Source organism: Psammomys obesus, unplaced genomic scaffold (assembly GCF_907164565.1).
Source record: "Psammomys obesus unplaced genomic scaffold, mPsaObe1.curated_primary_1811, whole genome shotgun sequence".
NCBI lineage: Eukaryota > Metazoa > Chordata > Mammalia > Rodentia > Muridae > Psammomys > Psammomys obesus.
In genome coordinates this window covers 17,586,316-17,597,175 of record NW_026596125.1, presented here as the reverse complement: position 1 = coordinate 17,597,175, position 10,860 = coordinate 17,586,316, and the positions used below count along the sequence as shown (strand labels likewise).

General features: G+C 46.5%; 1 protein-coding gene across 2 annotated transcripts in view; it reads right to left on the bottom strand.

Annotated features, from left to right (window-relative positions):
- Positions 1-2,570: 2,570 nt before the first annotated feature.
- The window catches only part of Atrnl1 (attractin like 1), a 527,893-nt gene continuing 519,603 nt past the window's right edge, over positions 2,571-10,860 (bottom strand). The window contains exons 30-31 of one of the 2 annotated variants that reach the window (XR_008722856.1): positions 6,963-9,599; positions 2,571-4,088 (exon numbers count right to left, since the gene is read on the bottom strand). Coding sequence is in view for 1 of the 2 variants with exons in the window: in XM_055630013.1 (XP_055485988.1) it covers positions 9,478-9,599 (122 nt within the window). In the remaining variant the exon portion in view is untranslated. Of the gene's footprint in view, positions 4,089-6,801; positions 9,600-10,860 lie in introns of those variants that run through there. The other variant, XM_055630013.1, reaches the window with a different exon arrangement.

The following is a 10,860-nucleotide window of genomic DNA, read 5'->3' as shown; positions in this document are numbered from 1 at the left end:
CACGTATAAGTGAGTATATACCGTGTGGGACACCTCACTCAGGATGATCTTCTAGTTCCATCCATTTGCCTGCAAAATTCATGATTTCTTTGTTTTTAATAGCTGAGTAGTATTCCACTGTGTAAATGCACCACAGTTTCTGTCCATTCCTCAACTGAGGGACATTTCCATAGTTTCCAGATTGTGAATAAAGCTGCTATGAACATAGTTGAGCAAATACCCAACCAATGCCTGGTGCAACCAGAGACTCACCCTATGGGAGAGTGCCAACCCCTGCCACTATGAAGGAAGCTCTACTAAACTTGCAGTCCTGATAAGATCTGATAGGCTAGTGTTAGGTGAAGGGGAGGAGGAGCTTCCCTATCAGTGGACTAGGGGAGGGGCATTGGGGGAGAAGAAGGAGAGGGTAGGACTGGGAAGAGATGAAGGGGTTGGCTACAGCTGGAATACAAAGTGAATAGACTGTAATAAATAATAATAAATTATATATATATATATATATATATATTAAAACAAAACAAAACAAACAAACAAACAAAAAAAAAACCTTGCAGATAGGAGCCTGACAGAGTTGTCCTCAAAACAGATGCCGAGACTCACAGCCAAACATTAGGCAATGCTTAGGGAGTCTTGTAGAAAAGTGGGAGGAAAGAGAAAAGGACATGGAGGTGACAGGAGCTCCACAAGAAGACCAACAGAGCCAACTAACCAGGGCCCAGAGGGGCTTGCTGAGACTGAAGCATCAGACAGGGACCATGCATGAACTGGACCTAGGCCCCCTACTAAGATGTAGCAGATGGGCAGCTCAGGCCTCATATGGGTCCTCTGGTAAGGGAAGTGGGACTGCATTGAACAGGGACTCACTTCCAAACTTTGTGATCACTTCCCCCTGCCAGGACTGCCTTGCCAGGCCACAGGGGCAGAGGACATGCTCAGTCCTGATGAAACTTGATGAGCTGGGGTGGATGGGAAAAGGGAGAGGGGAGGAAAAGCGAAAGGGTCTGGGAGGAGGGATGGGGCTACAAAGAGGATGTAAAGTGAATAAAAATAAAAACTAGTAAAAAAAAATGAGAGAGAGGACAGAGAGAGAGAGAGAGAGCGCGCCCGGGGCTTTACTTTAATAAACTCCCCTTTAGTTCATTCTAGTAGACGCTATAGTTTATGAACCACTGTTTTAAGAAAAATAAAGAAGCCTACTCTCCCACTTGCTTCAAAATGAAACAGTATGTTCTTAAACGGTTAGACCTCTGGAATGTTTGCTGACATTTTATATTCAGAAAAAAAATTGGGGAAAACCAACCTAATTTTCACATGAGTCACGTATGTGGTCACTTTGACTTTAAAACCTGACAATGGACCAAGCCGGGTCATTCGCTAAGAAAGGCAGAGGCTGGAACCCCAGTACGTTGGATATTTGTGGTCTGAAAGCGAAGTCACCTGACAATGTCGCCTTTTAAATAAAAGCCAGCATCTGGTCCCGCTGTAATTCAATCTCTAGCTCTTGGATGTTTCTGTGTGTGCAATGCAGTTTGACTTTAGCTAGAGGAATCATGAGCAGCCACTCATGAGTCCATAGCATGAAAGGAATATTTTACAGTTCATTTCTTCCACCATTCTTTTGCTACATATATGCAAATATGTGAAAACACATCATTTGGCTGTGTACAATAAAAGGGCATTAAATGTATGTATAAATATTTTTTGTTTTAAATTTATTTTAAAATATATTCGCTATTAAGAGAGACATTAAGTTTGAATGTAAACAGGATTTACATGGAAAAAATTAAGGTTCACTATGCGCATACACAAACACCCAAGAAAAAGTGGGCTGCATGATACAATACACTCCATTCACTAATCTCATATTGGTTTATAATGCCCAAAGAGTACAGTTAAATGGAGGGGAATTGAAGGTGCTTGATGGATGCTTCCCTCACAGCATTTAAATCTCTTCCACTTGATTAAAAATTCCTAGTTCCTCTTCAGTGAATTGTTCGGAGTTTTTGAGCAGCCTCTGCCCTGATTAAAACAAATTAGCATCAAAGATCCCCTGTTGAATGAGAAATCATTAATTGAGAAACATGCAATGCTCCTTAATTACCTTTAGAACAGCGAGAGAACAAATACTCGGAGGGTCCGGAGGGGCCGCCTGCACCACCGGCAGGCTTTGTGGAGCTGCTGGAATAAACGTAGGCTGCAAACACTAGCAAGGGCAGTCGGCGCAGGCTTCAGCAAACACTGCCGATTGTTTATCCAAAGAAAATACCTACCTGGGAAATGACTAACGGAGAGAGGAGACTGCTTGCTTTCTTACTTTGGTGGAAGCTTTTAGGAATGTTTTACGTATGTCCCTGTTGATGGAGAAATGAAAGCCGTTGTTTCAGACACAAATGCCATTGTTGTATGTAAAATAATTCATTTATGGAAGTCCCAGTGAGATTATAGAACCTTCTGAACAGGTGAGAAATTTCATTTTTAATTGGACAGAAAGTGTTGAACTGAAAGAAAAAAAAAACTAGCTTCAGATGGAAATTTATTATTATTTGTTTTTAATTTTTGAGTTAGGGTTTCATTCGGCATGCTTTTTTTTTAAGTTCTATCTGTCTCTCTATCTATCTACTTGTTTATGTATTTTGAGACAGGGCCTCCCTAAGTAGCCAGGGTTGGCCAGGAACTCACAATGTAGTCCAGGCTGGCTTAGACCTTGTGATGATTCTCCTGCCTGAGTTCCCTGAGTGCGAGCATTGTGAGCAAATTGTGACAGGGCACCCAAGTCATTCCGTGTCTCACACACACAGTCCTCACAGCGGCGCCGTGAGGTGGAGGCAGACCCCCCACAGAGGCCGGAGCACCCTGAGGAGCATCCCGGGCAGCGCCTTGTTAAAATGTGGTGCCAGTGTGGAGAGTTAGCCGGCACTGCAGGCTCCAGAGGAAGCCCGCTCTGCTCTCGTCCCCGGGAAGAGACTACACAGTGGTGGTGAGGAGGGTGTGAGAAGGACGAACTCCCACGTAAGGCTGACATTCTGAGTCTATCCTAATGTGGTTAAGGCCCAACATGAAGATTCTCATTTAATTTCAGCAGAAGAGGGAGTGTGTTTTACCAGTTGAATTAAACTTTATACCTATAGACTACAGATTTCAAACTTTTCAGGCATTATTAATCACTATTCTCCATCATGATGATAAACTTGACATTGCTGCAATCTTTTCAAATGGCCTCTTTGCACCTATATCAAAATGATTTCCAAGACTCCGTCAAGAATAATTTGTACCAAAAGAAAATGATACCATGAACTCTGTGAACACTGCTGGGGCTATAATCACGACTGTGAGATTTCAGGACACTAGAAAATTTGGATTTGTTGTTGTTCCAAGTAGTTCTGATGAAGATGTAATATGAACCTTTAGGTATTCTTCAGGATAAAATAATCCTCAGTTCACGAATGTACAAAGCCACAGTGATTCAGCAGCAGACCTTCAGCCAAGGACCACCGGTGCTGCCACGGAACCATGCTCTGTACACTGCTCGAAAGAAAGTCAGGAGAGCACAGCCCTGTCTCATCGTATAAAACCACAAAGCAGAGACCACCGCGCATCCCCACGGACTCCCACAGCCTCCTCACTGACAAGCTCATGGCGAGAGCCCTTTCTCATGTGCATGAGAGTGGAACTGGAGCTGTCACCTGAGGAGTCAGCAAGCAGTGGACACGAGTGTCAGAGGTCCTCTTCCAGATATGCCATCTGCAAATGCATGCTGGGAGGTTCCTGTTGTCCTGCAGCCAGCGAGCTTCAGTTGAACATGGAGTTCTGACTGTCTGAACTTGACAGGCATGTATCCTGTTTGCCGTTATCTATTTGCGTCTCGAGCTAATTCATTTCAGGTCGAAAACAAATTGTTTTCAGCAGAGCTTATGTTTTTATTGATGCCCTTCCAGCCAGCCTTCACTCTTAAGGGCCACTGTATTTCAGAAAGCCAGCATCCTCCCGAACATTATGCTATTCATTTGTCCCTCGAACATTGGTGCGAATGAGGGAGCAGGCCCGCACGTGGAGAAACAGGCTGCCTGGCGGATGGAGGGTCAGAAGACCTGTGCCAATGGGGAAAAAAAAGCCAACAGTTTTTGGTGTTTGCTACAAAACTACCATTTAAGGTTAAGGAAGGAAATATTTAGTTACAAAACATGGAATGGATATTTCAAGATCTTGAAAGCACAAGTCTGAATCACAGGAATGCACTCCAATGATCTCACCTACACAGTAACTAGTGGGGAGCTTTGGCATCTCTGTGAACTTTGTGTTATTACCTCCTTCCACACACACACTTCAAGGGAAAGAAATATCAGTGCTCACATCTGGGGAGTGTAATTTCTTCCATAGCAACAGAAGGTGTGTCACCATGGCCTCCTCTGATGTCACTCATGACAATGACAAAGTAGCCACAAAGTCAGGTGAAGAAGGTAAGCGTCGTTTTCTTCCTTCTTTTAACTGATGTATTTATTAAAAGAGTACCAAGTTCGTAAGGACATTTTCCCAAACTGTGCCCCCACATGCCTCCTTCCACCCTCTTAGTTCACTTAGAAACAGTTTAGACAACTGACCCAGGGCTTTAAAAAATGGGGCTGCCACTTGACTTCATAGTACAATTTGTTTGTGTCCAAGTTTTAAGGTGACTTAGCACATCACCAGAAATGACCGAAGAAGCCTCTGGGCACTGGGGGCTCTAGAGAGCCAGGAAATCAATTGCTACAAGAATCTATTTTCACTAATACTGTTTTCCTGCAAGGTTTCCTAGAGCAGGCTCTGTACCCACCACAGGCAGCTGGCTCTAAGCCGCTTGTGCAGTGCACCTCTTAACTGCTGACCCCAACTTTGCCTAGGACATCGGAGCTAGAGCTCAGGTCCTCGTGCTGGCATGGCGGTGCTTTATTAACTGAGCCACCTCCTTGGCCCTCATGGTCGTGGGAGGGCTTTGGGGCTGCTGGCAGAGGGCTTTACCCTGCCTGTTCCAGGTGGCAGGAGTGAGGGGAGGAGGGAGCTAGCAGGAAGAGGGTCTTCAGTTCAAATCCAGCCATGGCAACATAGTGAGCCCCATGACTGAGCTGGGATATAGCCCATTGGCACAACATTTGCCTTAGATGAACTAAGCCTTACTCCTGAGAAACGTTAACACAAAATCACACGAGGGCATGGACCCTCAACCAAGGGCTGGAATCCTGGCATTCGGACTCCCATGAGCGAGCACACCCTTCTAAGAAAGCCCAGCTCAGCACCAGAATCAACAATACAACTGTCATAACCGTCTTCCATGGTAAGGGCTTTTCAGATTCTGAGGAGTGCACTTTAAGGCACGATCTTGGGAAGGTCAACATGATAAAATACTAACAACAAGAGCAGTGGCGGTAACAACGGGCAAAGAGGGGCTGACCTGAAATCTCAACATGTAGGAGGCAGGAGAATTTTGGGTTTGAAGCTAGCCTGGGCTATAAAGCAAGACTCTTGCAAAGCAAACACAACACCACCAGAAAGAAACCATATTCTAAACTATCTGCTTTTAAAGGCAGAGTTAAAACTTTCTACAGTTTCTAACACAGGCTAGCATGTATAGACATGTGCTTACAATCATAATTTTCATTTAAGAATTTCGGTAAAACTAAATGATAACTGTGTACAGCTAGAAACCCTGCCCAGCACCCAGGTGGCCTGAATTACTTGGAAAATTATGCAAAGCTTTTGGAATTACAGGGATGAACTATTGAAAGGACTCCCTGGAACTGCAGAGGCAGGCAGCTCAGGCCCAGGGCTGTGTGACCCTGTCCTCTGTTAAGGGCCTCTGGGCAGCTTCCTGAGTGGGCTGTCCCCCAGGCTACCCTGAAGTTGAAGATGGGAATCTGCCCTAACTGGAGAGTCTATGGGCAATTGAGTCCTGAGCTCACACTTGGGAAGGAGCAAGCAGCCTGGCAAGTGAGCGTGCAGCTGGTGGACTCTGATCAGGTCTCACTCTCGGAAGCTTTCAGACACAACCTGCTTCAATAGCTCCATGGGCTCCGAGAAATTACGCAGGGCAGCTGTCCCTCCTTGCCTGTGTGTGTGGGAACATTGGCACTTGGACTGTTTGGACGTCCTCAAGGACTCCTGTGAGATCACACTAGATCACAGATTTAGAACCAGAGTTCTGTTACTCTAAATGTCATGCAGGGTTAGAAATCCCAGAAGCACGGGATGTTTTTTTTGAACAAACACTTGACTTGAAAATGTGCATAAAAATTAATAGATGGATCCTCAAATATGTCAAAAGGGAGGAAAAAATTGGCCTGGCCGTGATCACACCCGCTTTCTCTGAGGGCATCAACAGCTCAGCAGTGGGGATCAACACTCTCTCCACCTTCCAGGCGGAGGGCTGGTCCTTCAAAGCTGCCCCAGCACCACATAACTAATGACCCCATGGCAGGGGCAGAGGCTGCCACCTAGGCGCCTCTGTCTCATTAACACCCAAAGAAAACAAGACATTGGAGGGAACAGTAAGAACTGATTGGAGAGGTGTTCTAGTTGATGTTTCCCTATTGACAAGAACAGGACAGGGCCAGGACAGGGCTCAGTGAGCCTAATGTTTGCCTCCATGCCAGGCTGGGGACTTGTGTTCAACCCAAGAGGATGCCTGAGGCTCACTGGCCTGCCAGCCTAGCGAGTCAGCAACCACCAGGCTCAGTGAGAGAATAAAACTGGAGCACATCACGTAAGATGATCAAAAAAGGAAGAGCAATTGAGGAAGATGCCTGCTGCCAACTTCCAGCTCCGCACACACCTCTTTGCACACATTCCTGCACGCGCACGCATGCGCGCGCACACACACGCAAGAACACTACACTACGCAGTGTAGATCACCTTTCTTCCCTGTGTGTCACTGACTTAGCTTCTCGGCCCTCAGAGCGACGGTGAGACTCTTCACGTTCTTTCCAACTTACCAGAGCAGCACAGCACGTCGTGGTGTTTTCAAGGGACTTTTCTAGTTGACCAAGTAATGCTCCCCAGTTGGTCTTAAACCTCCACTCCAGTGAACATGCTCACACTTGGCAGAGTGAGAGCTTACGTGCTGAGGGCCCCTTCCCGCGTCATTGGAAGCTGAAATGTTCAGAATTCCATAAAAAAGGTTTTCCACACAGTCACTCCTTCAAACTCCTACCTTCCCCAAAAGAATCTGCGTAAAAGTGAAACATCCAAATTTAAGGCCTTTAGAATGTGCAGTGGGAGGAGCAGACACAGAGAGCGAGGTCCTTTTGGTTCACTTCACCTGGGGGTGAAGAATTTTATTTCCAGTGAAAAGCTGTATACGCTGAGAATACATTGCATAACTGGCCACAGAGTTAATGGTCAAGTGTGATGTTGTGTAATTCCATAATTCTCTAAAATTCAAAATTTCAAGTTTGGAGAACCCAGTGGGATTCGCGGTAGACTGGATGGCCCCTGCACACGGATGGTGCCCTGAGACTGCACTGACTCAGACAGGTCTGGGCACCCTCCTTGTACGACCTTCTCCACTGACAACTGTTGGGGATTGCACAACTGAGCAACTGCTTTATCTTCAGATAACTCTTTCTTTACAGTGACCCGTTTTGCCAAGCTATTATTTTGTGGGAAACTAAACATGTGAAATGTCCAAAAGATGTTGCTCAAATTACTTGATTGTTTTTAGGAGACGTTTACAAATCCTGCTCAACTGGGTTTCTGAGAGCAAATGTCCTGGGAAGTGGCAGCAACCAACCCCTCCCACCGAAACCCCACAGGCGGTAGAGAAAATTACTAAGACTATTCTACAAATTCATCTGATTTTGAGTGCATGGAAAATAGAGAATTATCATGCCAACCTATGGATATGCACTATATTCAAAAGGCTAGTTATCAAAATAAGAGTCATGGTTCGATGCGACCTAACTATGTTTTATAAGATGCAGCTACATATTCTGTGGTCATTTCTGTTGCGCACTGCACTCATCCCTCATCAAATTAAGCTATGCATACATGGAATTTGAGATAAGCATCCGATATTGCAATAGGGTCACACCCCGCTACTGTACAACCATGGCGTGCAAGTAGCCAGGCCTAACTGCAGAGTGTCATTACCTTCTGGAACCCCAGAGAGCATGAAAGTGTGCATGCAGTACGCAACATTGGTTAGACGTGGCTTTCATGTCAGACAGAACTACAGATGTGCTGCTGCTTTGGGAACCTTCTGCATTGCTCTTCTGTTTCCTGTCATCACCTGATGTCAACCTGGGCCACTCCAGACCGAGCTTCAGTGAGCTGCTGTCGATAACAGGACACAATGACCAGCGGTTCCACGTGTGGGCCGTCACGTTCTTCCTTCTGCTGTTACTCGGGGCCTGTGTCCAGAGGGATGTTTTGAATGTGGCCAGCAGTGAGCATGTTTGCAGTCTGTCAACTTCTCACAGCACCAAGTGACGATGTTGAAGGAGGGGCCTTGTTGCTGCTGCTGGGCACAGCTCCTGCCCTTGCCTGCATTCTACAGGAAGAGGTTGGTAGGCAGCAGGGCACAGGGCATGGGGAAGTGTTACCTTTAAAACACATTTGTTACACCTGTAAAAGGTAACTGGCAAACAGAAGAAAGCTGGAAGAAAATGGCACGTTCTGTGAAGACCCAGAGAAACACTGGCCTGGCTTGCTAGTTCCCAGGCAACCAAGGCATCAGCGTACGGACCAGAGGCACTGCTATCGAGTGGCAGTGGGTCTCTTCTGCTTGTCAAGCTGGAGGCTCTTCGTGGAAGAGGGGACCCTGCTTGGCAGGCAGCCTCCTCTTGGGCATGCTCGGCCACCATGCTCAGAGTTCTGACACACCTCCTGTCCCGACAAGTGCACACATCCAGTGGACCCTCTGCCCTGGCTTCCCATTAGTTGCACAGTTACATTCTCAAACTGACTCTGGACTTCGTGTGGCCATGTGTGGAATTTAAACACATGATCCACAGCCTACCAAGTAAACCCCTTGATTTCATATTTATGATGAGCTAAAACAGCAATTACAGCTGCCATGGCTTGTTCATTTCCAACTCATATGCAAATGACCTAAGTTTGCTAATGAGGCAAAAACTGTACACTTCTCATCCTTCAAGCACTATAAAATGTCTTTCTTTAAAGTCTTGGGATATAAACAGTTGATTTATATGAATTACATATTTCCATCTGCATTAAGAAACAATATACATCTTTTTCCATAGTAAGTTATGCTAGCTCTCAGCCTAAGAGCCATAGAAACTGACGTCACATGTGTGGTCCTCAATACTGTTACTTAGGAAAAACTCACTGGCAATCTCTGGCCACTTGGGACATTGCCCGCTTAGAGGAGACTGTACCTGGCCCTGGCTCCTAGGACATTGTCCTCTGTAAGACCCAAGGCCACAGAACAGCTTTAACGGAAGCCATGGTGAAGTAAACCAGCACACAGCACAGACGCAGTTTCCATCCTCAGACACAAGTTCCTTGACGTGTGGACAGGTGCTTCCGGTTGCGCACGCCGGAAGGCTTGTCCTTGCTATCAGAAGGCTTCTGCTGCGAAATGTCTACCAGGGCACTGGCGATAGCGAGGCCTGGAAGGAAAGGAGAAGGCATTTAGACACTCACATAGATAGACAGACGCTGGGATAGACAGAGGCGGCGGCGTTGGGTAGTGTGAATACATCCATCCAGGAAGCGCTCGGAACCACACATGAGAAGAACAAGAACTACGGCACTGGGCGCCGGGGCAGAGCCGGTGAGTGCAACAGCCAGCACTGACACCGCTTCCCGCCTCACTTTTGAGTCTGAACACAGGTTTTTTTCTGGATGAACTGGGACTCTCCGGGGCTGCTATTTTGCTTTTGCCTCTATAAACAAAACTCATTCAACTCATTCGATGGGCCTTTTAGAAGAAGCTTGGATGGCACTTGAGTTTCTGGAAAAACTGAGCATTGGTGTCAGACTTGAGGTTGGGCTGTGGCTTTCCCACGAGGAGACCACAGATTGCTTTCTTGCCCCCCAAATCCCCTGTGCAACATTGTTCCTTCTCCTCCCCTGGGAGCCCTGCTCTGCTTCTGTAGAGCCCTGTGAATTCTTGAGTAAAACAAAAGAAAATCTACAATTCCCCTTCCAGCCTTGTTCAAGACCTGACAGAAGAACCCCAAAGTTGTGGAGAACCGACTTTGGGGTGAGCTGACCCAGTCCTTCCATCCTCGTGGGCATCATCATATGCTGTTTCCCAAGGAAGATCTTTATTTGGGGGTTAGCCCACATAAGATGCTGTTGAAGCATTCCATTCTCATGCGTCATGATATTCTATGTAAACTCCAAATAGGATCTGGCAAGAACAGAACTCAGGGCTTTATCAACAGAAATAAATGTCAGTAAAGGACCATGGGACAAAGGGGGACACATGAGAGAAGAAGGCCTCATCAGAAGTCATTGGGCCCCCTCAAGTAGACTTTGGTGATCTTTGACCCATCGGAAAGTTGAGCAGGGGTGGTGGCTGGCAGACGTAGGTCCCAGTTAGGAGGCAGAACAGTGGGGAGAGGAATGAGCATTTGTGCACAGGTGAGCTCATGACTACACATACTCTTCTTGGGAGGGACGTGAACTCAGGGTCGTCCACAGACAGGAGGCGTGGAGGGGGCAGCTGTGGCAAGACAGAGAAGGGTTGCAGCTATCAGCAGCCGTGCTTCAGAATGCTAACTCTCCCTGAAATGTTCAGAGCTCACACAGGCTCACACTGAAGATAGGTGTGTTCCTGCTCCTTGACAAGCATGTGTGAATGCCCAGAGGGCCACAAGTTGTGTTGTGGGGTTTACTCACAGTAAATACTTCATGGATGTGAAG